Source organism: Tamandua tetradactyla, chromosome 1 (genome assembly GCF_023851605.1).
Source record: "Tamandua tetradactyla isolate mTamTet1 chromosome 1, mTamTet1.pri, whole genome shotgun sequence".
NCBI classification, from domain to species: Eukaryota; Metazoa; Chordata; class Mammalia; order Pilosa; family Myrmecophagidae; genus Tamandua; species Tamandua tetradactyla.
Genome location: NC_135327.1, coordinates 97,171,160 through 97,197,849, shown reverse-complemented (window position 1 = coordinate 97,197,849; position 26,690 = coordinate 97,171,160). Strand labels below are relative to the sequence as shown.

The following is a 26,690-nucleotide window of genomic DNA, read 5'->3' as shown; positions in this document are numbered from 1 at the left end:
GTTCGCCGCTCGAGTCGTTTTGTCTGCGCCTGTCTCTCTCTCCCCCTGTCCCCCTCGCCGGCCGAGGACCTGACACTGAGCGAGACGGCTGCGGACAAATGAGTATTCCTTCTTCTCCCCATTCTCTCCAACACTTGTGATGTCCTGTTTAATAGCAGCCATTCTAGTAGATGTGAAAAGATACCATATTGTGGTTTTGATTTCATTTCCCTACTAGCGGTTATGGGCGTTTTTTCACGTGCTTTTTGGCCATTTGTATTTCCTCTAGCAAAAAATATTTATAGTCTTCCAATCCATGAATGCAGAATGGCCTTTATTTATTTAGATTTTCTTTAATTCCTTTAAGCAATATTTTGTAGTTTTCTATGTACAAGTCCTTTACATCCTTGGTTAAATTTATTCTTAGATATTTGATTCTTTTAGTTGCTATTATAAATGGAATTTTTTCTTGATATCCTCCTTGATTACTCGTTACTAGTGTATGGAAAATACACTGGTGTTGGTCTTGTACTTTGCAACTTTGCTGAACTCATTTATTAGCTCTAGTAACTTAACTGTAGATTTTTCTGGACTTTTTATTCTACATATAAGATCATGTCATCTGCAGATAGTGAAAGTTTGACTTGTTCCTTTCCAATTTGGATGCCTTTTATTTATTTTTCCTGTCTAACTGCTTTTGCTAGATCTTCTAGCATGATTCTGATTAACAGTGGTGGCAGTGGGCATTCCTCCCTTGTTCCTGATCTTAGAGGGTGTTCTAGTTTTCTAGCTGCTGGAATGCAGTATACCAAAAACAGAATGGCTTTTAAAAGAGGAAATTTATTAAGTTGCAGGTTTACAGTTCTAAGGCTGTGAAAATGTCCCAGTTGAAGCAAGTCTATAAAAACGTCCAAATTAAGGCACCAACAAGAGGTTACCTTCACTCAAGAAAGGCCAGTGAAGTTCAGGGTTTCTCTCTCAACTGAAAAGGTACATGGCAAACATGGCAACTTCTGCTAGCTTCCTCTCCAGGCTTCTTGTTTAATGAAGCTCCCCAGGGGTGTTTTCCTTCTTCATCTCCAAAGGTCTATGGCTGTGTGGGCTCCTGTGGCCCTTGTGGCTCTTTCTAAAACAATTCCCTCTTAAAAGAATTCCAGTAAGCCAATCAAGACCCACCTGGGATGGGTAGAGTCAGAGAAGGGAAGCTTCACTGAATATGATATTAGCTGTAGGTTTTCATATATGCCTTTCATCATAGTGAGGAAATTTTCTTTTACTTTTATTTTTTGAAGTGTTTTTATCAAAAAAGGATGCTGAGTTTTGTTAAATACCTTTTCTGTGTCAATTGAGATGATCATGTATTTTTTTCCCCTTCAATTTCTTAATCTGGTATATTAACTTTGTTTATTTTCTTATGTTGAACCACCCTTGCATATCTGGGATAAAACCCACTTCGTCATGGTGTATACTTCTTTTTAATGTACAGTTGGATTTGATTTGTGAATATTTTGTTGAGAATTTTTGCATCTATTTTCATTAGAGAAATTGGTTTGTAATTTTCTTTTCTTCGGTTTTGGTATTAGGGTAATGTTGGTTTCATAGAATGAATTAGGTGGTGTTCCCTTTTCAGTTTTGTGGAGGAGTTTAAGCAGAATTGGTATTAATTTTTCTTGGAATGATTGGTAGAATTTACCTGTGAAGCCATTTGGTCCTCAGCTTTTCTCTTTTGGGAGGTTTTTGATGGCTGCTTCAATCTCTTTACTTAAAATTGGTCTCTTGAGTCTTCTGTTTTTCCTGGAGTTAGTGTAGGTTGTTCATATCTTTCTAGGGATTTGTCCATTTCATCTTTAAGTTTTCTAATTTGTTGGCATACAGTTGTTCATTTTCTTAAGCTTTTTATTTCTGTGGTGTCAGTGATGAGGCATGCCTTCTCATTTCTGATTTTATTTATTTGCATCGTCTCTCTTTTTTTATTTGTCAATCTAGTTAAAGGCTTGTCAGTTTTATTGAGCCAAAGAACCAAGATTTGGTTTTAATGCTTTTTATTGTTTTTTGCTGTTGTTCATTTGTTTTGGGGTGCATGGTCTGGAAATTGAACCAGGGTCTCATATGGAAGGCGAGCATTCTACTGCTGAACCACCCGTGTACCCCTTTCTATTTGTCTTTTTTTAAATTCTCTATTTCATTTATTTCTGCTCTAATCTTTGTTATCCTTCTGCTTACCTTGGGGTTAGTTTGCTATTCTTATTCTGTTTCCTTTAGGTGTACATTTAGGTCTTTGATTTTAGCTCTTTTTTAATGTAGGCATTTAGAACTATAAATTTCCCTCTCAGCGCTGCCTTCATTGCATCCCAAAAGTTTGTATATGTTATATTCTTGTTTTCATTTGTCTCCAGATTTTTGCTGAGTTGTCTTGCAATTTCTTCTTTGACACCAATTGTTTTAGATTAGGTTGTTTAACTCCTATATATTTGTGAATTTTCTGGTTTTCTGCTTGTAACTGATATCCAGCTTCATTCCATTATGTTCAGAGAGTTTTGTATAATTTCAATCTTCTTAAATTTATTGAGACCTGTTTTGTGACTCAACCTATGTTCTGTCCTGGAGAATGATCCATGACCACTTGAGAAGAAAGTGTATCCTGCTGTTTGTGGATGCAATATTTTGTATATGTCTATTAGGTCTAGTTCATTTATCATATTATTCAAGTTCTCTGTTTCCTTATTGATCCTCTGTCTAGGTGTTCTGTCTCTCAATGAGAGTGGCATAATGGAATCTCCTACTATTATTATAGAGATGTTAATTTCTCCCTTCAGTTTTGCTAGTGTTTATCTCATATATTTGGTGGGACCACCCTGGTTAGGCACATAAATATTTATGATTATTGTTTCTTTCTGGTGACTTGCCACCACCCCCTCTTTAAAAATATATAGTTTCCTTTTCGGGGTGAAAGTCTCCCTGGCGGCATGAGAGATGACTCCGAGGGACGAACCTGGTTCTGGCACCGTGGGATCAACAATGCCATCCTGACCAAAAGGGGGGAAAGAATTGTAAAAAATAAGGAAGGTATCTATCTGTGCTGGTTTGAAAGGATGTATGTCCCCTAGAAAAGCCATGTTTTAATCAAAATTCCATTTCATAAAGGTAGAATAATCCCTATTCAGTACTGTATATTTGAAACTGTAATCAGATCATCTCCTTGGATGATGTGATTTAGTCGAGTGGTTGTTAAATTGGATTAGGTGACGACATGTCTCCACCCGTTTAGGTGGGTCTTGATTGGTTTACTGGAGTCCTATAAAAGAGGAAACATTTTGGAGAATGGGAGATTCGGAGAGAGCAAAGAATGCTGCAGCACCACAAAGCAGAGAGTCCACAAGCCAGCGACCTTTGGAGATGAAGATGGAAAATGCCTTCTGGGGAGCTTAATGAAACAGGAAGCCAGGGAGAAAGCTAGCAGATGATGCCATGTTCACCGTGTGCCCTTCCAGCTGAGAGAGAAGCCCTGACTGTGTTTGCCATGTGCCTTCTCACTTGAGAGAGAAACCCTGAACTTCATTGGCTTTCATGAACCAAGGTATCTCTCCCTGGATGGATGCCTTTGATTGGACATTTCCATAGACTTGTTTTAATTGGGACATTTTTTCGGCCTTAGAACTATAAACTAGCAACTTATTAAATTCCCCTTTTAAAAAGCCATTCTGTTCCTGGTATATTGCAGTTTGGCAGCTAGCAAACTAGAATACTATCAGTGGCTGAAAGAGTTTAAATAGAGTCGCGAGGCTACTCAGGAGGTCACTCTTATGCAAGCCTCAGTTAGGCATTGCTGCCTATCATAGCTTGCCAAACTCCAACCAAAACCATTCCTGCCAATCCTAAAGAACACCTACGGTGTTACATAAGATTCTACACCATTCCATACACTAGGGTAACTTTTCAGAAACCTACAGATGGGTCCCCGGACCAGAATGCAGAGGGACCACCCTCTCCAGAACGTCTGTTAGTTCCATCCCCCATCCCGTATTATCAACAGCCCCTTCGAATATGAAAAAGTTAAATTGGGCATAGCCCAAATGCCCCTAAAGATTGAGAGAAAGATCAAAGGTGGTGGTGGAGTTATGCAGAGAAGGTAGGGTTTAACAAACGAGTATAATTGCTGAAGGATTATATTGATATTTCTGTTAATCTCCAGTGTCTTTGAGCAGCTAGTAGTAAAAACCTAAAAATGTGGAATTATAACCCATACCAACTCTGAAATCAGTTTTACACATAAAATTGTTATGTGCTTTGAAATTTATCGCTTTTTTGTATATATGTTTTTTACAAAAGAGAAAAAAATCAATTGTGATGATAAATGCACAGCTATGTGATGATATCGTGAACCATTGATTGTACACTTTAGATGATTACATGGTATGTGAATATATAATATATACATCAACAACAACAAAAAATATATAGCATCCTTTTTTGTCTCATAACAGGTTTACATTTTAAATCTAGTTTTGGATATTTAAGTATAGCTACCACAGCTCTTTTTTGGTTACTGTTGCATAGAATATCTTTTTCCATCCTTTCACTTTCAACCTATTTGTGTCCTTATGTCTAAGGTGAGTCTCTTATAGATAGCATATATGTGGATCATATATGTATTTTTTATCTATTATGTCAATATATTTCTTTTGATTGGACAATTTAATCCATTAACATTCAATCTTATTGCTGTAAAGGCAGTACTTATGTGCTGGTTTAAATCTATTATGTACTCCAGAAAAGCCATGTTTTAATCCTGACCCAATCTTGTGGGAGTAGTCATTTCTTTTAATCCTGATTCAGTATCATAGGTTGGAAACTTGATTAGATTATCTCCACGGAGGTGAGGTATGTCCAGTTGTGGGTGGGACCTTTGATTAGATGGAGATGTGACTCCATCCATTCCAGGTGGGTCTTGATTAGCTTACTGGAGTCCTTTAAAAGAAACATTTTTGAGAGAGCCAGAAATGACAGAAGCCTCAGAGCTGACAGAACAGACAGAAACCTCACAGCAGAGCTGACACAGATGCTGACATTTAGAGAACAGAGACACAGCTAGTTGGAGATGCTTGGAGCCCAGCAGACATTATCATGAGATGTTAAGCAGCCAGAACCTGCAGAGACCCAAAGGAAGCCAAGAGATGAAAGCCAGCCCTAGAGAAGTAAAGTGAGGAACCCCTGCAGGAACAGAGGCTGAAAGCAGCGAATCCCAGGAGCAAGGGACCAGCACAGGACCAGTGTGCCTTCCTAGCTGACAGAGGCATTCCTGATGCATCGGCCTTCCTTGAATTAAGATATCTGTCCCTGGATACCTTAGTTTGGACATTTATACAGGCTGAGAACTGTAAATTTGTAACAATACATTCCCTTTACGAAAGCCGTTCTGATGTATTGCATTCTGGCAGCTTACAGATTAACACAATTTACTTCAACCATTTTATCCTTTCGCTTTTCTATGTCATTTATTATTTTTGTCTCTTCTCTTTTTATTCCTTTTTTGTTACCCATACTAATAATCTTCATTTTATACTCTCCTCCAAGCCACTCTCTCCGGTCTTTTCCTTTCAGCCTGAAGAACGCCCCCTTTCGTATTTCGTATTAGGGCAGGTCTCTTCTTAACAGACTCTCTCAGTTTCTGTTTATCTGTGAATATTTTAAACTCTTCTTTATTTTTGAAGGACAGTTTTGCCAGATAAAGAATTCTTGGCTGGTCATTTTTCTTATTCTGTACCTTAAATATATTGTTTCACTGCCTGCTTGGCTTCATAGTTCCTAATGAGAAATTGAGCATCCCTAATATGTGATGGATTACTTTTCTCTTGCTGCTTTCAGGATTCTCTTTATCTTTGGCTGTTGACATTGTGATTAGTATGTGTCTTGGAGTAGGTCTGTTCAGATTTATTCTGTTTGGAATACATTGTGCTTCTTGGATGAGTACATTTAAGTCTTTCATAAGAATTGGGAAATTTTTGGCCAATAGTTCCTCAGATGTTTTTTCTGTCCTTTTTCCCTTCCTGTTTGTGTGCTTTAGTGCTTTCATTCAATTCCCTGCTCCATTTTTTTTTTCCCCATACTTTTCTCTTTCTATTCTTCTGTTTATATGGGGTTTTTTGGATGTCCTGTTTTTTTCTTCTGCATGTTCAATTCTGGTGCTATATGCCTCTAGTGTTTTTGTTTTTTTAATATTTTTATTGAGAAATCTTCACACACAGTTCATCTATGGTATACAGTCAGTGGCTGTCAGTATCATCACATAGTAGTGTATCATCACCACGATCATTTTTAAAACATTTGCATCACTCCAGAAAAAGAAATAAGTAGAAAAAAGAAAAAACTCATTCATTCCATTCCCCTTACCTCTCCCTCTCAATGACTGCTAGTATTTAATGTGATTTTAATCTCTTCATTTGTGTCTTTCATTCCCATAAATTCAGTTACTTATCTTTGCATGCTTTCAGATTTTTCTTTATGCTCACCAGGTGTCTTCTTAATATCCTTTATCTCACTAGCTGTATTTTCCTTCATCTCCTTGAATTGATTTAGGAGATTTGTTTGAGCATCTTTACTTTGTTCTGAATTCTGTATCTCCTCCAACTTTATAATTTGTTCCTTTGATTGGGCCATATCTCCTTTTTCTTAGTATGGCTTGTAATTTTTTTGCTGGTGTCTAGGCATCTGATTTTTTATCTTGACGAGTTTTCTCTGATAGCCAGTTTCTCTCTCTTGCCTAGGGTTTTACTGTAGTTTGGCTTTGAGTCAAGGCTCTTCTTTGATACTTGGTTCATATTATTCTACATCTTTAGAATTGCCCATGTTTAGCTGATCGAATCAGGGCCCAGGGGCTCAGGGTTTCAAACAGCCCTGGAGTTAGGGTTGGGAAAGATGCCAATCCCCCCTCCCTTTTTTATTGTGGCTTCCTGAAACTGCACTTTCCTGGCCTGCCCAGCACTTGGCACTCTTTGGCAAACTGTTCCCTGCAGCCTTAAGAAGGAAGTGTTTTCTTTCAGCCTGCACAGTCTCTGCTCCTGGCTAGGGTGGTGTTGAAACAGTATCTGCACGGAATCCTGTTGGGGCAGTCTAGAACCAGGATTCATGGTTGAGTCCCAGGGTTCCAAACTCATCATCAGAAGCCGTGCTAGGTGCTCAGATTTGCCCTGTCTTGTTCTGGGGAGGAAGGCCTCTGCATCCCTCTGTCTGCAGCAGCCAACCACAGACCCTGTTGGGGCTGTCTGCCTCGGTGGAGGGTGGGCACCAGCCTCTGCTGCCGAGGGATTGACTCACGGTTTCTTTGCCGCAGCTTCTCATTCTCTCTATCCTTTTCTTTCCTGGATGCTGTACAGTGCTGCCCTTGCCTCTGGAGCTCCAGAACTATTGTTTCAATAGCTTCTACCTGTCTACTAGCTGTTTTTGAAGGAGTGTGTCCTGCAGTTCCCTACTTCACCATCTTCCCTGGAAGAAAATCCTCAGCCTTGGTATTTTTTGAACTTTTTTTTAAGAGTTTTAATCAGTTATTTTGTAAAATGGCCCCTGATTTTGATATGTCTGATTATTCCTCATGATAACCTAGAGGTTATGAAATTTTAGGCAGGAATGTTGTGTTGTTTCTCCATATCATATCACAAGGCACATGATGTTAGTTTATATCAGTGTCGCGATGTTAGATTTGACCATTTGCTTGAGAAGGGATCTGCCAAGTTTCTCCCATAGTGTTTTTTTCCCCTTTTAATTAACAAGTGATCTTTGGTGTGATACTTTGAGATTAAATAATCTTGTTTTTCATCTAACTTTTACTCCCTAGTTTTGGCATCAATTGATGATTTTCAAATTCTGTCATTCTCCTGTGTATATTAATTGCATTGTCCTATAAGGATGAGTTTCCCTTCTTCCTCGTTTATTTATTTGTTTGTTTATATCTGAATGGACTTGTTGATTTTTAATTTATAGAATGAGTTATAATCCATTATTAAATGATAAGATTTTCAGCTTAATTTCTACTTCTTTCAATATGTGTCTAGTCTTTACAGAATTTCTCTCATGCCTTTAGTCTTCTCTTCCTGAGATTTTAGGCAGGCCATCTTAAATAACCTTTGCATTTAAAAATTTTTCTCACCAGAACTTCCCCAGAGTGATGTTTACTTGGCCAATTTCTTTATGGGCTTGAGCTAGTCTTATGCCTAGCTTCTTGGCTCCATCTGTCGTTGTTTGTGTATGTAAAGTTATGGTAACATATTTTTGTTTTTACAAGTTCATTTGTGTGTTCATTAGTGTTGTATTAACTCACTTTGCAGATTAAGTGGATCTTGCATAGTTCTAAATTAGATTATGTGATTTAGAGATCAGAAGTTCTGCCCAGCAAGAGCAAATTTGTAAACAAAATTCACTTCCTCAGGAGTCTAGAGTTTTGAATTTAATTATCTCAGGTTTAACAGATGACAAAAATGGGAGATAAAGGAATCAGCATTGTAGTTGCAGGTAAAAACAAGATATGGCATCCTATTCTATCAGAAATAGGATGTTGTGATCAGTTCATCCATTCAACAAATATCTATTAAAGGTCTATCATGTGCCAGATGATGGTACATGAAACTAACATTCTAGTAGAACAATTAGACAAAAAATACGATATTGTATCATGTATATAACCTATGGGCAAAAACAAACAAAAAAAAACACACAGGTAAAGGGAATAGATGTTGATGGAAGAGGTATTTTGTTTTGTTTTATGTACTTATTTATTTATTTTGCATGGGCAGGCAACCAGGAATCAAACCTGGGTCTCCGACATGGCAGGCAAGAAGTCTGCCTGCTGAGCCACCATGGCCCACCCTGTTTTGTTTTATTTTAATATAAAGTAGTTAAGAAAGGGAACCAAAATGGAAACTTACTTGAATAGTGACCCGAAAGAACCCACAAGGAAGGATGGATGGGAGGTGGGAGGAGAGGGAAATCTTTATGGGGACACAGAATGGCAGATGCAAAGACGGTGGTGTGAGAATGCTAATATGACCAAGGATTAAGCCGAAGGGCACTGCCATATTTCCAGATAGGGAAGGTGAAAAAATAAGCAAAGAAGTAGTTGATGAGGTAGGTGTCTTTGTTTGCCAGAGATGCTATCACAAATACCACAAACTGGTATCACAAATACCATAAACAACAAGCATTTACTGTCTCATTGTTAGAAGGCTTAAAGTCCAGCATCAAGGTCTGGATAGTCTGTGGCGTCTTTGAGCCTGTAATGTTCTTGTGCTGGCTTGCTGCAACCCTCGAGGTTCCTTGGCTTTAATCTCTGCCTCTCTTCACATGGCAGTCTCTGTCTCTTTGAGTCTGTTCTTCCAGTTTCTGCTGCTTTTGTGCTCACTGTGGCCGTCTCTAACTTCTGGCTTCCACCTTGTTTCCTTGATAAGGCCTCCCAATAATATAGATTAAGATCCACCCTCTTGCAGTACCTGAAGCTGTAGAGCTGTGTCCCAGTAGCCTTGTTTCTTGAAGATGATTGTATAATGATAAAGCTTTTACAATGTGACTGTGTGATTGAGAAAAATCGTGTGTCTGATACTCCTTTTAGCTAGGGTATAGGCAGATGAGTAAACAGTATGGATAAAAAATAAACAAATAATAGGGGGAGTGTGCTGGTTTGAAAGGAAGTATGCCCCCTAAGAAAAGCCATGTTTTAATATAAATCCCATTTCATAAAGGTAGAATAATCTCTATTCAATACTGTATGTTTGAAACTGTAATGAGATCATCTCCCTTAAGAATGGTTGTTAAACTGGATTAAGGGACGACATGTCTCCACCCATTTGGGTGGGTCTTGATTAGTTTCTGAAGTCCTATGAAAGAGGAAACATTTTGGAGAAAGAGATTCAGAGAGATTCAGAGAGAGCAGAGAATGCTGCAGCACCACGAAGCAGAGTCCTCCAGCCAGCAACCTTTGGAGATGAAGAAGGAAAATGCTTCCTGGGGAGCTTCATGGAACCAGAAGCCAGGAGAAGATGCTAGCAGATGATGCCATGTTCACCATGTGCCCTTACAGCTGAGAGAGAAGCCCTGACTGTATTCGCCATGTGCCTTCTCACTTGAGAGAGAAACCCTGAACTTCAATGGGCTTCTTAAACCAAGGTATCTTTTCCTGGATGCCTTTGATTGGTTATTTCTATAGACTTGTTTTAATTGGACATTTTCTTAGCCTTAGAACTGTAAACTAGCAACTCATTAAATTCCCCTTGTTAAAAGCCATTCTGTTTCTGGTATATTGCATTCCAGCAGCTAGCAAACTAGAACAGGGAGCAAAGGTTAAAATAAATTGAGTAGATGGAAATATTAGTGGTCAGTGGGAGGGAGGGGTAAGGGGTATGGTATGTATGAGTTTTATCTTTTTTTCATTTTTATTTCATTTTCTGGAATGATGCAAACAGTCAAAAAAATGGTCATGGTGATGAATACACAACTATGTGATGATATTGTGAGCCATTGATTATATACCATGAATGGAATGTTTGTATGTTAAGAATGTTTTTATGTTAAGTTTTATCAAAAAACATATTAAAAAGAAAAAAAAATCCACCCTCACTCAGTTGGGGCACACATTAGCTGAAAGCACATCTTCAAGAGATCTTATGGGTTCACACCCACAGTAGGAGAAGAATAAACGCAAAGGTACCTGGATGCCAGGTGTCATGGTCATGTTCATATGTCAACTTGGCTAGGTGGTAGTGCCCGTTTGGTTGGTTGGGCAAGTGCTGGCCTGTTGCAATGAGGACATTTCATAGAATTAAATCATGATCATGCCAGCTGTTTCCGCACCTCATTGCATTTGTAATAAGCCAAGGGGAGTGTCTTCTGCAATGAATGATGCTTAATCTAATCACTGGAAGATTTTTATGGAGGATTCAGAAGAGACAGTCTCTCTTCCTGTTTCAGCCAGTGAGCCTCTCCTCTGGAGGTCATCCAGACCCCTCATTGGAGTCATCAGCTTCACAGCCTGCCCTATGGATTTTGGACTCTATGTTGCCACAGTTACATGAGACACTTTTATAATTTTTATATCTATATATATTTCCTGCTGATTCTGTTTCTCTAGATAACCCTAGTTAATACAGCTTGGTACCAGGAGTGGTTCTTAAGGAACAGAATCTTAAAAATGGAATTTTATGATTGGTTTTCTACTCTGACTGGACACAAAAGCACTAAGGACTCTGATTCCCATAATCGGAATGATACTGCCAATCCATGGGATAAATTGGCAAAAGAGGTAGTCAAAATATTACCATTGGATTCTTCTAATGCTTCGCTTGTATGAAGCCAGGCTGTAGGGGATAATGTTTTTGACACCTTTACGGAGTTTTGTGGAAATAGGATGTATGGAGATGTTGGCTGGTTGTAATTAGATACACTGTATACATTAATGAATGAAAGGGATGGGCTTAAGATGTCAAATGAGAAGCTTACACCATCTGACAGATGTAAATGTTTCTATGAGTGTCCTGAAGGAAAATCTTATTTATCATGGAAAGCCTGCTCTTAACACCCCAGGAATGTCTGGAGGATGCACCTTTTACCAGAACTGTGAGAAATAAATTTGTGAGACTCCATCATCCCTGAAAAGCTCTGTAGTTGCACTTCTCTGTAGGTCAGATATTACTGTCGGTACTGCTGTCACTGAGCTGGAATCCTTAAACATAGTGGGGATGATGGAATCCCGAGTTGACAGGAGCCAGGTGGCAGCACTTAATTGCCAAAGACAAGGTGGACGTGGCTGTCATAATAGACAGCAGACTCAAAGCAGAAGACAAAATAATCTGACTTGCAGAGACTTGTGGTGTTGGCTAGTAAATCATGGGGTACCTAGAAGGACGGTGGATGGGCAGTCTACTAAGTTCTTATTTGAGCTGTGTAAACAAAAGAGTTCTGGGTTAAGTGAACAGAAGTCTAACTTGAATTACAAAAATAAAGAGTCATGGCCCTTAATCAATTTCCAGACTTGAAACACTTTACAGACCCAGAGCCCCTTGAATGAGGGGGAGGTCAGGTCCCTTTGGGGTAGGACCCTGTTACACTGCCACAAATTTATACTGTTAATCTTCCTGCAAGCCTTCCCCAAGGAGACCGACGGCCTTTTACAAGGGTAATTTTGCACTGGGGAAAAGAAAATAATCAGATATTTTGGGGATTATAAGACGCTGGTTCAGAAGTGACATTAATTCCAGGTGACACAAAACATCACTCAGGTCCACCACTCAGAGTGGGGCTTATGGAGGCCAGGTGATCAGTGGAGTTTTAGCTCAAGTCTGTCTCACAGTGGGTCCAGTGGACCCCCAGACCCATTTTGTAGTTCCAGAATGCGTAATTGGAATAGACATACTGAGTGCGCCAGTTTGAAAAGGTTTATGTACCGTAGTAAAGCCATGTTTTTATCCTAGTCCAATCTTGTGGGAGCAGTGGTTTCTTCTAATCCCTATTCAGTACTATGTGTTGTAAACTTTAATTAGATTATCTCCATGGAAATGTGACTCACTCAAGAGTGGGTGTTAGACTGGATTAAGTGGAGGCGTGTCTCCACCCATTCCAGGTGGGTCTCAATTTGTTTTACTGGAATTCTTTAAAAGAAGAAGCACTTTGGAAAAAGCTCAAGACTGACAAGAGAGAAAGACATGAGATTCAGACAGAGCAGAGAAGGACGACAGAACACCACAGAACCATAAAGCAGAAAGTACACTGGCCAGCAACTTTTGGAGAGGAAGAGGGAAAACGCCTCCCAGGGAGCTGGAGAGGAAACTAGCAGATGACTCCATGTTCACCATGAGTCTTTCCAGCTGAGAAAGAAACCCTGACCATGTTTGCCCTGTGCCTTTTCACTTGAGAGAGAAACCCTGAACTTCATCGGCTTTATCGGCCTTCTTCAATCAAGGTATCTTTACCTGTATGCTTTAGATTGGACATTTCTATAGACTTCCTTTAATTAACATTTTCACAGTCCAAAAACTCTTAACTTGCAACATATTAAGTTTCCCTCCCTTTTTAAAATTTTTATTAATAAAACCAATCAACATACAATATGACATTCTTTTTTTATCACATAGTTGTATATTCATCATCATGATCATTTCCTAGAACATTTGCATCAATTCAGAAAAAGAAATACAAAGAAAACAGAAAAAAAAACATACATACCATACCCTTTACCCCTCCCTTTCATTGATCACTAGCATTTGAATCTACTAAATTTATTTTAACATTTGTTCCCCCATTACTTATTTATTTTTAATCCATATTTTTTACTCATCTGTCCAAAAGGTAGATAAAAGGAGCATCAGACACAAGGTTTTCACAATCACACAGTCACATTGTGAAAGCTCTATCACTATGCAGTCATCTTCAAGAAACATGGCTACTGGAATTTTCAGGCAGTTCCTTCTAGCCTCTCTGTTTCCTCTTAACTAAAAAGGTGATATCTATTGAAAGTATATTGAGATAGGGAATAATTCCCTATCTCAGGGGTCTAATCAACTCTCCAGCCCTGTGTCATAATCTTGTCCACAGGGAAGTTGATCGTTTCTGCCTCCCACAAGAGCAAGAAGTAGCAACTACTCTAGACTTATTGGTAAGGCATTTGCGTGTCAGAGGATGGTAGATAAAGCCAACAAAAATATAGGGGCCTTCCACCTCAGTGAAATTTCTAGATGTCCAGTGGTGTGGGGCATGTCGAGATATCCCTTCTAAGGTAAAGGATAAGTTGCTGCATCTGGCCCCTCCAATGACCAAAAAAGAGGCGCAACACCTAGTTGGTCTCTTTGGATTTTGGCAACAACTTACTCCTCATTTGGGTTTGTTACTCCAGCCATTTATTATATGACCAGAAAAGCTAATTTTGAGTGAGGACCTGAATAAGAGTAGGCTCTACAACAGGTCCAGGCTGTTGTACAATCTGCTCTGCCACTGGGACCATATGATCCAGCAGATCCAATGGTGCTGGAAGTGTCAGTGGCAAATAGAGATGCTGTCTGGAGCCTTTGGCAGTCCCCCATAGGAGAATCACAATGCAGACCCTAAGGATTTTGGAACAAAGCCTTACCATCTGTTGCAGATAATTACTCTCCTTTTGAGAAAGAGCTTTTGGCCTGCTACTGGGCCTTAGTAGAGACTGAACACTTAACCATGGGCCACCAAGTTACCCTGAGACCTGAGTTGCCTATCATAAACTGGGTGTTGTCTGACCCACCAAACCATAAAGTTTGGCATGTGCAGCAGCACTCCATCCTAAAATGGAAATGGTATATATGAGATAAGGCCAGAGATGGTCCTAAAGGTACAAGTAAGTTACATGAGGAAGTAGCCCAAATGCTCATGGCCCCTACTCCTACCACGTTGCCTTCTGTTTCCCAGACCAAAGCTATGGTCTCTTGAGGAGTTCCTTACAGTGAATTGACTGAGGAAGAGAAAACTCGGGCCTGGTTTATAGATGGTTCAGCACGAGATGCAGATACCACCCAAAAGTGGACAGCTGCAGCACTCCAACCCCTTTCTGGGGTGTCCATGAAGAACAATGGTGAGAGGAAATCTTCCCAGTGGGCAGAACTTGAGCTCTGCACCTGGTTGTTCATTTTGCTTGGAAGGAGAACTGGCCAGAGGTGCATTTGTATACAGACTTATGCGCTGTTGCTAATGGTTTGGCTGGATGGTCAGGGACTTGGAAAGACCATAATTGGAAAATTGGCAACACAGATGTCTGGGGAAGAGGTATGTGGATAGACCTTTCTTAATGGGCTAAAACATGAAGATATTTGTGTCCCATGTGAATATGCACCAAAGACTGACTTCAGCTTAGGAAGGTTTTAATAATCAAGTGGATAAGATAACCTGTTCTGTGGATATCAGTCAGCCTCTTCCCCAGTAACTCCTGTCATTGCCCAATGGGCTCATGAACAAAGTGGTCATGGTGGTAGGGATGGAGGTTATGCATGGACTCAGCAACATGGATTTCCACTACCAAGGCTGACCTAACTACAGCCACTGCTGTGTGCCCAATCTGCCAGCAGCAGAGACCCACACTCAGCCCCCCATATGGCACCGTTCCTGAGGTGATCAGCTGGCTACATGGTGGCAGGTAGATTACATTGTACCACTCCCTTCATGCAAGGGGCAGCGATTTGCTCTAACTGGAATAGACACATAATCTGGATATGGGTTTGCTTTCCCTGCACGCAGTGCTTCTGCCAAAACTACCATCTGTGCATTTACAGAATGCCCTATCCATCATCATGATATTCTACATAACATTGCTTCTGATCAAGGAACACACTTCCCAGCAAAGGAAGTGTGGTAATGGGCACATGCTCATGGAATTCTCTGGTCTTACCATGTTCCCCATTATCCCAAGGCAGTTGGATTAATAGAACACTGGAATGGCTTTTGGAAACTCAATTACAGTGCCAGTTAGGTGGCAATACCTTGCAGGGCTGGGGTGATGTTCTCCAGAAGGCTGTGTGTGCTCTGAATCAGTGTCAACTATGGTGCTGTTTCTCCCATAGCCAGGATCCATGGGTCCAGGAACCAAGAGGTGGAAATGGGAGTGGCACCACTCACTATTACCTCTGGTGATCTACTAGGAAAACTTTTGCTTCCTGTCCCAGCAACCTTGAGCTCTACTGGTCTACAGGTTTTAGTTTTGGATGGGGGAGTGCTTCCTCCAGGAGAAACAACAATGGTTCCATTGAACTGGAATCTAAGGCTGCCACCTGGTCACTTTGGGCTACTCATGCCCTGGATCAATAAGCAAGTAGGGGATTACTGAACTGGCTGGGGTGATTGACCCTGACTATCAGGGGGAAATAGGACTGCAACTACGCAGTGGAGGTAAAGAAGAGTTTTGCTGGAATATGGGAGATCCCCTAGGCGTCTTTTGGTATTACCATGCCCTGTGATTAAAATCAGTGGAAAACTGCAACAACCCAATCCAAGAAGGCCTACCAATGGCTCTGAAACTTCAGGAATGAAGGTTTGGGTCACCCCACCAGGCAAAGAACCATGGCCAGCTGAAGTGTTTGCTGAGGCTAACGGGAACATAGAATGGGTAGTGGAAGAAGGTCGTGGTAAATATGAACTATGACCATGTGATCAGTTATAGAAAGAAGGACTGTAATGCTGTCTTGTTCATATTATAGTATTTAATTTGTAAGATATGAAGTTTAAAAATGAATGTTACCTAAGGACTTGTACCTCATTCTGGGGAGATTTAACACATTTCCAGTTGTACATGGAACAGTTGAGTATTGCTAGATGGAGAAAAAATGTGTCTTTTATTGCTTTCCATTTAGAAATTAAATATGGTTTAAGGTGATGAGTATAGCTGCCAAATTGACAAAGGGTGGACTGTCATGGTCAAGTTCGTCTGTCAGCTTGGCCAGATGGTGGTTCCCGTTTGTCTGGTTGGGCAAGTGCTACCCTGTCTGTTGGTATGAGGACATTTCTTAGAATTAAATCATGATCACGTTAGCTACATCCGGAGCTGATTCCATGTGTAATCAGCTAAGGGGAATGTCTCCTGCAATGAGTAATGCTTAATCTAATCACTGGAAGGCTTTTAAGGAGGATTCAGAAAAGACAGTTTTTCTTCCTGCTTCGGCCAATGAGCCTCTACAGTGGAGTTCATCCAGACCCTTCATTGGAATCATCAGCTTCACAACCTGACCTACAGATTTTGTACTCTACATTCCCACAATTACGTGAGATACTTTTATACATTTTATGTCTACGGATATTTCCTGCTGATTCTTTTTCCCTGGCTAATAGAACAGTTTAATAAACTGGCTGTTTATTATTAGCTAATAAACTGGCTGTTTAAGTCAGGTGTTACCAGTGGGTCTAGTAAGATGAGAATTGAGTACTGCGAAATTTGATATGTTCTTTGGAGACCTTGATAGCTGTTTTGGTGGAGTGGTGGGAGCAAAATCCTCATTGGAATGGGTTCAGGCGAGGATACACTTAATTCAGTAACTAGACAATTTTGCTCTAAAAGGTTGCAGGGAAATGGCGTGGACTCTAAAGGGAAAGTTGGGGCCAAGCGAGGGATATTTAAAGATAGGGTGGTATTGTATGTTTGTGGACTGCTGGGAATTATCCAATTGAAAGGAAACAATTGTTGATGTAGAAAAGAGGGTTGAGTAACTGGCAAGATGTCCTTGAGCATACGAGCAGTTTGGGATCTAGTGCAAAAGGGGCAAAATTGATCGAGCTAGGAACAAGAAAGTCATTGCAGTATCCAGAGAGAAGGCAGAGGGTATCATAGAGCTGGGGACAATCTAGCAGATAGAGAAGCAAGTAAAACCCTGTGGGCCGTTAAAGCCTCCTTTTACTGCTCTTGCTTTGATTTCTCACTTTGTTCTTGGCATCTGTGGATTTCCTTTTTTTAAGATTAGCATTTCTGTCATTGGGAGAAAGGGGTGTGGTGTCCTTGAGTTAGTCCAGTGTGCCATGTGGCTGGAAATCATAAATTTGAAATGGATCCTTTGAAAGAGTTTAAGAAACATTGATGTTGGAGAGAGAAAAAATTTTTTACAAAGACTGAGATCTTTTACTATCATAATTGAAAGTGTCAGTCTGTGTTCATAATTGTGTGTGTGTGTGTGTGTGTGTATATTTATGCTAAATGTAACTATATGAGCATTTAGAAGGATTCCTGGCCTTATTTAATAAGTTAAGTCTCAGTTCAGTTAAAGGTAGAAAAATTAATCTGGGCAAATAAGCAGAGCAGAAAATATCTGTAGAATAATAATTTAAGCTTTGTTGTTAATTTTTCAAAATAAAATGTGTTTATCTTTTCCCTCATTGTCAAAGGAATTATACATATTCCTTGTAAAATATTCAAACAATACTGCGTATGGAAATTGGAAGTCAACTCTGTAACCAGTTTTCCTTCCACCTTAGCTGTTTGATCTGTTTTCAGCAGGAAACTAAATAAAACTGCCAGCTGGTAACATAGGTTTCTGAAGCTAGTCAGATTTGCAAGTATTTTAAATTCAGATGATTTACCGATGTGTATAATTTAATTTAATTTATGCAGATTAGAATGGTCTGTCTCAGAGATAGTACTTAAGAAGAAAAGGGTACAAAACTGACCTTTGTTTCAGAATTAGATGTTTCTTTGGAACTGAAATAATAAGATGCCAAGTCTTAGCTTTTGACTTGTGGGTTTTTGTGATCGCTGTGCAATAAATACAATGAAGTTTTAAAGACAGTTTGACTGACTTGATGAAATACAGATTTCTACCTTGCACATCTTCCCTGTATTTTTGTAGGAGGTGGAGGAGCTACAAGAGCGCTGTGACGTTGTGGATTACAGTTGCCAGCATGGGGAAAATGAACTAAGGATGTCAGCCCAGAAGGAGAAATCACCACAGCACAACAGTGAAGATGAGAATAAAATAGCAACTGAACCCAACTGGGAGGCAGAAAAGGCCTCTGAATCTAGAGATGAGGTAAGCTTATCAGAATATTGTGGTCAGCACTCTCTTTAACACAGACTTTGTGACTTTGACATTTTGTGTGGAAAATAAATTTTGTATATAAAGGCAAATCTAATATATGAGAAAGTTATTTTTGCTTTAAACTGAGGTAGTGGTTATTTGATTTACAAAGGAATTCTCCCTTAGAATTAATTATCTCTAGGTAAATTCAAGTGTTTTATATATATATATATTTATTTCTCCAGAAACTTGCTAGCAGATATTTTTAGTTGTGTTTGCCATGGCAAGGGATAAAGAGATGGCTGGCATCTTGAATCCAGGAATCCTCAACCAGCCCCCTGCAGAGGCCACCAGACTGGCCAAGTCCTTAGAGCCGGAGGACCCCACAGGCAAGTCACTTTCAGTATCAGCTGGGGATTGGGCTCATATCCTCTCTCCATCTCCTGGTGGGCAAGCTGAATCATTGGGTGTCTAGGAGCCCATTCAGGTCCAATGGGACCACCAGCTCAGCTGCTCAGTATCTGCACATATTCTTTCTTCACTGGTGAGCAGAGGTGTTGAAAGAGGAACTCCAGTCTGTAGTCTGTACTTCCCCTCTTCTTTCACCTGGGCCCTCTTCTGGTTTCCAGTCAGCCCCGTTGAGGACCTGCCCAGAAGTTTGTTGGTTAGGTGCTCCAGAGACAGGCCTGGAGGTCCCACACCCCTTGCACCCCCTGGTACTTCCACATGGAGGGCATACCCTTGCAGGTCTTGCTCTGATGGTGTTTAGCCATGACCTGCCTCAGCCTTGCCCCCTTCCTAGGAAGGAGAGTTTGGGGCCTGTGACTTGAACATCTTCTTGGCCACTCTCCATCATCCAAGAGTGGCCTTGGCCCTCTGAGACAGCCCCATCACCACTGTAGCCCTTGACTGTGTAACATTTCATTGAATAAGAGGAATTTGTGGAGTGAAATCAGAAAACAGCTTTGCTCTCTTTGCTCCTCCCCTCCAGCCTGTTTGGGGGACCTCATTCTTCTCTATACTTTGGTGAAATCTAAGACAGGCCCCATGACTTCTAGATGCTCTCAGATAAAAATCCCTCTGGTCTTCCAAGTGTAGTGATTGATAAGTATAATCCAGTATAATTCTCAAAAACTCTGAACCAAACGTTCAGCCTCTCCTGTCCCATCTCATGTACTGCAATCTGAAGTGAAAAGTGTATGTGTGGCTGGCTTCTGTTTTTTCCCAGTCCCTACCCTGCTGGTTAGGCTGCATCCTCAGGGATTGGGTATGAGGGTAGGTTGGATGTGAGGGCCGTAAGAACTGAGGAAGTGTTATTGATGGGCACTGACCGACATTGGTTTCCCTTGACCATGATTGATTCTTTGTCTGGTGGGCTCATTCATTTCAAAGATTGTGTGGAGACTCTTGCCCCACAGCTGGGAGTCTTTCATCTGTAGTTCTCTTTTGTCAAGAGTTTAAGGCATCTCCGTCTCCACTTTGGGATTCCTTCCTGAAATTTCAGTGGCATGCACCTCATCTCTTCAACCACATGCTGGCTCTCTAGCACCTGGTCCAGGAAACATGCTCTTTATACCTGAAGTTGGGAGTCACTTCCCTAAGTGCACCCCTTGCTTGGCCTCTTGCCCTTTATATTTCTCAGGTAAGTGTTGGACACTTATCCATTGTGTTCCTCCGGCTACAGGGAACACACACCCCTCTTTCTCAGTTATCGCCTTAAAGTCCTTCTTGCCAATCTTGAAGTGAAGGGGAATTGTGGAGAGCTCACCCCTAAAGAATCCTTTAGCAGTCCCTGACCTCTCCAACTTCAGTACTTTCATAACCCTCAGTTGGGTGAGGGGCCCAGTGGCAGCCTAGCATTTCATTTTGCAGAAGTGTTTGGCATCTACTGTCTTGGACCCTTATTAGAAGCTACCTGGGAAAAATTCCTTTTTAACATCCTGTTATGCCTGTTTAAAATCTAGCACTCCTCTCAGCCTCTCATATGCTTCCAGTTGACTTTCCTGTTTATCATCTGGGAGCTGCAGCACTGTCTCTGGCTGCCCTCTCCCTTGAGTGCCACCTAGTCACCAGGCCCTGTCTTCCGCACCGTGTCTGCCTCATTCAGCCCATTTTTATCTACCGCCATTCCCTTGCTCATGAGTTTCCTGATTGGCTCTTTGCCTTCAGTCTTCCCGGTTCCCACATACCCCGCACATGTACGAGATTCATCTTTCTAAAATATAGGGTGTGTTCCTCCACCCTACCCCCAATGTCTCTTCTTTGCCTCATGGCTCACCATTCTCTGTGGGATAAAATCCAGATTCCCTGGCATAATGATCGAACATCCTGCCATCCTCTTTTCCCCTGCCTTTCCCTCCACTACCTGGTGGTACAAGCCCCTGACTCTCGCTGTGTGATCTTTTCTCTGGCTCCTCAACACCGGCAATCGCACCTCCACACCTTTACCCATTCTCTTCATTCTCCTCTCGGCCCCTTCCTATCCCAAACCTGTTTCTTCTTCTAAGAGGCCTGTAGGACTACCTCAACCCACAATGCTCTCTCCCTACTCTTAACCTGTAATGAGATGTTTATTTGTGCCACATGGTCCCCAGCTTAATGGAGAGAGGTGAGGAAAAAGAGCTCTTGATCCTAAAAAAGCCACATTTTTAAATCTGATTCCTTTCTGATCCCTGAGTATTCTGTGTGTGTGTTTATGCATGTGTAGTTTTGCTATACAGCTAAGCCTTACTATGGCAGAGCAGGGTATATGTGTGGTTTATATATGGAAATCAATGGGGAAAAGATGAATTTTTCAGAAAATGATGCTGGAACAGCTTACTCAGAAAATGTTGGGTTCTCTTACATCAAAATCCTGTCTTCCAGTAGCTTTCATTCTTGAAAACAATTGTATGGAGATGAAACTTTTATAATGTGACTGTGTGATTATGAAAACCTTGTGTATGATGCTGCTTTTTTCCTTTTGAATTTCATTATTTATTTAGATGTTTAAGCTTTCGCACGCCGATGAACGCTGACAAATTATTTCTCCCACAGAACCATAACCACACATTCCCAGACAGCATAAATATATGGTTGAACTAACATTAATACACATCACCATTATCAATTATAATAAAACAAATTATCAAGTATCCAAATATGAAGTTACACAGCTCAAAAGGCTTATAAAATATTAGATGTCTGCTGAATCAGCAGAAAGCTACTTCTTTTTTTGCAAGAGAGGTTGGGGAAAAAAAGGGAAAAAAATCACACTTCAAAGAAAAATTTCTGGTAAACAACTTCCAATAGATATGGAAAAAATTACAAGAATTTCAGAAATTTTGATTAAAAATTATTGTAGCTACCGTAACAAAGCATCTCTATCTTTAAAAAAGTATTTACTAAATTAAAGAGCATGTTCTACATGTTCTGCACAAGACAAAAGCAGCATTTTACTAAAAATATTTAATAGCCCCCTCCCATTTATTTGTCAGGCCCTCCTGGTTAAGTTGCACCCCAAAGTGCAAACATGAAATTAACTGCAAGGCTTTTCTGTCTGGAGACATTAAAGACATGTTCTTCTGTACAGTGTCAAGTTTCAAAATGAAGGTTTTCTCTAACATCACAAAATGAGTTATAGATATTAAATAATCACCACAAGACTTGGTAAAAATCTAACAAAATTCAATGGCTATACAAACCTGATGATACTGGTACGAATGTGGGAGATGTAAACATAAAGTGAACAGGTAAATAACCATACAGGCCCGCTTTCAATGTTTGAGATGACTGAAGGAATAAACCCCATAACATCTAGAGTGTTCATTGTTCCTGGGATTTTAAATTCTATATGATACTAAAAATGTACGAGTATTGTGCTGGGTATTTTGGCACCTAATCTCTCTAGATTTCACATATAGTGATAAGATTCTGGCACGAGAAGAGATTTAAAAGAGGACTTATAACTCAATACTGCATGATTTCAGGAAAGTTCAGCTGTTACAAATGATAAGCCCATTTTAAATGCTGACCAGCAAGAAATCTTTTGCTAAATGTCCAAGCAAGCTGATTGTATCCCAAACATAGAGGCTGCAATTCTGTCAAACTTGTAGCATGGTAAAACTGCTTTTCAATACTCCTATGGAAGCTTCACTGGACTTATTCCTCAACATGTTGGTTAATATATACAACAAATTAGGTTCTTCCTCTCTCGGGTTCCACTTCCAAGGCAATAGCATCGGGCACCCCAGTTTTATTGCCTGCAACAGTTGTTTCTGTGACCATTGGAGTCTTTGAAGTGCAGCCGCATCTTATGACTATGCTTCTCCAAATACAAAAGTTGTTTGCTGTTTAAGGCTCCACGCTGCTTTTGTCTTATGAACTATCCTGCATCTTCATATTTCATTCCACCTTCAGTCAGTGTGCTAGGGCAACAAGTACTGGAGCTCTCCCAAGACCTGCCACACAATGAACAGCAGTGCAGGTTCTTCACAAAACTTAATTTTTATGAGACTTAACCAGTCATCCACAATCTGGTTGGATGGTGGTGCACCATCATCAAAAGTCCGATCAGGAACATGGATGCCTTCTTTCTCCGCAAGAGCAGTGTCATAAGTTGCTTCACATACTCTCACTATTGTGCTAAGTCCATACTTCCTAAGTTCGTCTACAGGTATGCTTAAGGTTGCATTGGTCGGATTGTGTGTAATAAGAAATCTCATGTTCTTGTATGTGACTTCCACAGGAGCTGCGTGGTTCATTTGAGCCATGTTAATTTAGTTAAAAAACACTCAATAGGGGGCGGGCCGCGGTGGCTCAGCGGGCAAAGTGCTTGCCTGCTATGCCGGAGGACCTCAGTTCGATTCCCGGCCCCAGCCCATGTAACAAAAACGGAGAAACAAAATACAAGAAAATGTTTAAAAAAAGATGTTTCCCTTTCTTCCTCCCTTCCTTCCTTCTATCCTTCCTTCCTTCTCTCTGTCTTTCCTTTAAAAAAAAAAAAAAAAAAAAAAACACTCAATAGGGTTATGAAAGAATTTTAATAATTGAATACAGAAACAGTGTGAAGAAGCTGAAGTCTACTCCAATATACTCGACTTGAAATTCTCAGTGCTTTGAGTATAAAGTTGGGAATAATGGGAAATGAAATGAACCTCTTAATAAGAAGCAGTGATTCTTCAATCCAGTAATACTGAGGCGATATGAAGTAGTGCACTGAGGTTTACCCCATCCAGATCAGAACTCTTGTAAAATGCTCTGCAGATTTCAATTCAGCACTTCCAGGTTAATCACCCTTCCGGGAATTTCTTGGTAGAGTAGTAAGTAATGAGTTTCTATAATTCACTTGTCTGCATAATTCTCCACTGCCTGGCAGTGTGATCCACTGCCCTTCAGAAACTCCATAAATGTGCGACCAAGGACACCACAGAGAGGAATATGTTTACTTATTGAAGGTTGTGGCCTAATCATACTGAGGTGGTGGCAAAACAGGCGGCGGCAGTGGCGGCGGCTGTAGGACAAGGGCAGTGGTGGTTGTCGCAGGGTGGTTGTTGCAAGGTGGCGGCGGAGCAGGCCATGATGCTGCTTTTATCCAGGATGTGGACAGATGAGTAAAAAATATAGGTAATAAATAAATAATAGGGGGAATAAGGGGTAAAATAAATTGGGTAGATTGAAATACTAGTGATCAATGAGAGGGAGGGGTAAAGGGTATGGGATGTATGAGTTTCTTTTTTCTTTTTATTTCTTTTCTGGAGTGATGCAAATGTTCTAAAAATGATCAAGGTGATGAATACGCAAACATTGTGATGATATTCTGAGCCATTGATTGTACACCATGTATGCACTATATGTGTGTGAAGATTTGTAAATAGAAACATTAAAAAAAAAAGTTGGGTGAGAATGATATGCAGTACATGAGTACATCAGGCAGGATTGTGCACTTGCTCACATGTAAAAATACCCCCCATAGACAAACCTAAAGTGTAGGAACTTTTGTATAAAATATAATGGATATGATTTTAAATGCACACTGAAACTCAAAAGCAAGAAAGGGAACTTTACAGATACAAGAAACAAGGAAGAAACTCAGATCTAGAATTTGCCAGGCATCGAAGTTGAAGAGCTCAAAAGGAGTTGGAAAGAGACATCATGACAGAGACTGGGATTCAACAGATGAGAAATGAAGCCTCAAGCCTATGTCTGGGGAAACCTGAGTGCCCCATTTAAAGCTAAGAATGTTTAAAGGCTCTCCTCTCCAAGAAATGAAGACTAGGATAGTTCTGTCTGTCATTAAGGAGATCAAACAAAGAATCTGTCTGTCTTCCCCAAGCGGAGCCCACCATAGGGTCCAAATCCACACTATTGTCTCCGTTGAGTCCTGAACCAAGAAAGTAATTTAGAAATATGAAAACTGGTCCTTGTAGAGAAGGACACAAAACTACCTTATATTCTGTAATCCTTGGTATGTGGGATTCCTGCGGAAACAACTCCCAACAAAGATGTGCTCACCTTTAAAAATTCAGCTGAGCTGAAGAAATAAACATTCAGAAGAGTCAGCAGTTACAAAAAAAAAAATAGGATTTACACTTGAATTCTCTGTAAAACTTACAATCAGGGTTCTTAAATTATTCTAGGAGATAAAGGAATAGAATCTGTAAGACAACAGAAAAGAGAAAGTGGATTTAATAGAACCAAAAGGAAATTCTAGATATGAACAATGTTGTTGTAATTAAGAGCTCACTGGGTTGGTTGAACAGCAAATTAGAAATCACTGAAGAAAAGGGTGAATTGGAAATCACCTCATAATGTATCACAGAGAAATAAAAAGATGCAAAATATGAAAGGAAAATTCAGATATCAATGATAGAATGAGAAAATCTAAATTATTCATTTTTAACATTTTTTATTGTGAAATATAACATATACAAAGAAAAGTAAAGAAAATAATTTTTAAAGTACATTTTGACAAATACATACAGAATATATTTCAGAGCTTATTGTGGATTACCATTCCATTGTTTCACATTTTTCCTTGTAACTGTTCCAAAACACTGGAGGCTAGAAGAAATATTTTTTAAAAAAAAATAACATATATACAAAAAGCAATAAATTTCAAAGCGCATTGCAGTACGTTGTAGAAGAGATTTTAGAATTTTTTAAGGGTTACTATTCCACTATTTCAGATTTTTCCTTCTAGCTGCTCCAGAACACTAGAGGCTAAAAGAAACATCAGTGTAGTGATTCAGCAATCATACTTATTTGTTAAATGCTATTTTCTCTGTTACAGCTCCTCCCTCTCCCTTGATCCCTTTCTCCATCTATAGGGATCTTTGGGCAATGCTCATTCTAACTTTTTCATGTTGAGAAGTAGTGTCAACAATAAGTGTTAGGAGATGTAGTTAGTTGATAACCTTGGCAAGGCTGGTCCTGGGTTTCAGAATCTGTCTGGTCAGTGAACCCTCTGGATGTTATAGGCTTCAGGAGAGTTAACTTAGTGCATGAAACTTTTTATAGAGTCTCAGTTAGAGCCCTAGGTATTAAGAGTCAACAGCAATGATATTGGTTGGGGCTTGGCAAACCATGGCAAGAAGAAGTATCTAGCTGAAGCTTGCATAAGAGTAGCCTCCAGAACTTGTCAACTCCATTTGAACTCTCTAAGCTACCAATGCCTTATTTTGTCACACTTCCTTTCCCACTTTTGTCAGGAAGGTATTGTCGATCCCACGGAGCCAGGGCCAGACTCATCACTGGGAGTCATGTCCTGCATTGTCAAGGAGACCCTCGCCCCTGAGTGTCATGTCCCACGTAGAGGGGGAGGGTAAAGGTTTTCCTTGCAGAGTTGAGTTTACAGAGAGAGAGGCCACATCTGAATAACAAAAGAGATTTCCTGGAAGCAACTCTTAGGCCTCATTACAGGTAGTCTTAGCTTCTCCACCACAGGAACAAGTTTTGTAAGGGCACACCTCAAAATCAAGGGCTTGGCCTATTTTCTTGGGAGTCACCAATATTTGAGAGGATACCAGGAGTTTCCCAGATGGAAAAGTTCAATAGTTCCATATGTTTTTTTCTTTTGGTCCCTCAAGGGACTCTACTGATACTTTTTCATTATCAGCCTACCATAGTCTGAGATGTATCCTGGTATAAGATTAAGCTCTACAGAATTATAAGGCCTTCTTCCCGTTCTGGACTCCAGGAGTTTGGGTTGTCTGAATGAGCTATCTACACGGGCTGACT

General features: G+C 40.2%; 1 protein-coding gene and 1 pseudogene across 1 annotated transcript in view; one reads left to right on the top strand and one right to left on the bottom strand.

Annotated features, from left to right (window-relative positions):
• Positions 1–26,690, top strand: part of NFE2L3 (NFE2 like bZIP transcription factor 3) — a 95,363-nt gene that overhangs the window by 24,319 nt on the left and 44,354 nt on the right. The window contains exon 2 of the mRNA XM_077121277.1: positions 18,306–18,485. Coding sequence (XP_076977392.1) covers positions 18,306–18,485 — 180 coding nt within the window. The remainder of the gene's footprint in view (positions 1–18,305; positions 18,486–26,690) is intronic.
• Positions 22,680–23,224, bottom strand: LOC143685438 (protein tyrosine phosphatase type IVA 1 pseudogene; annotated as a pseudogene).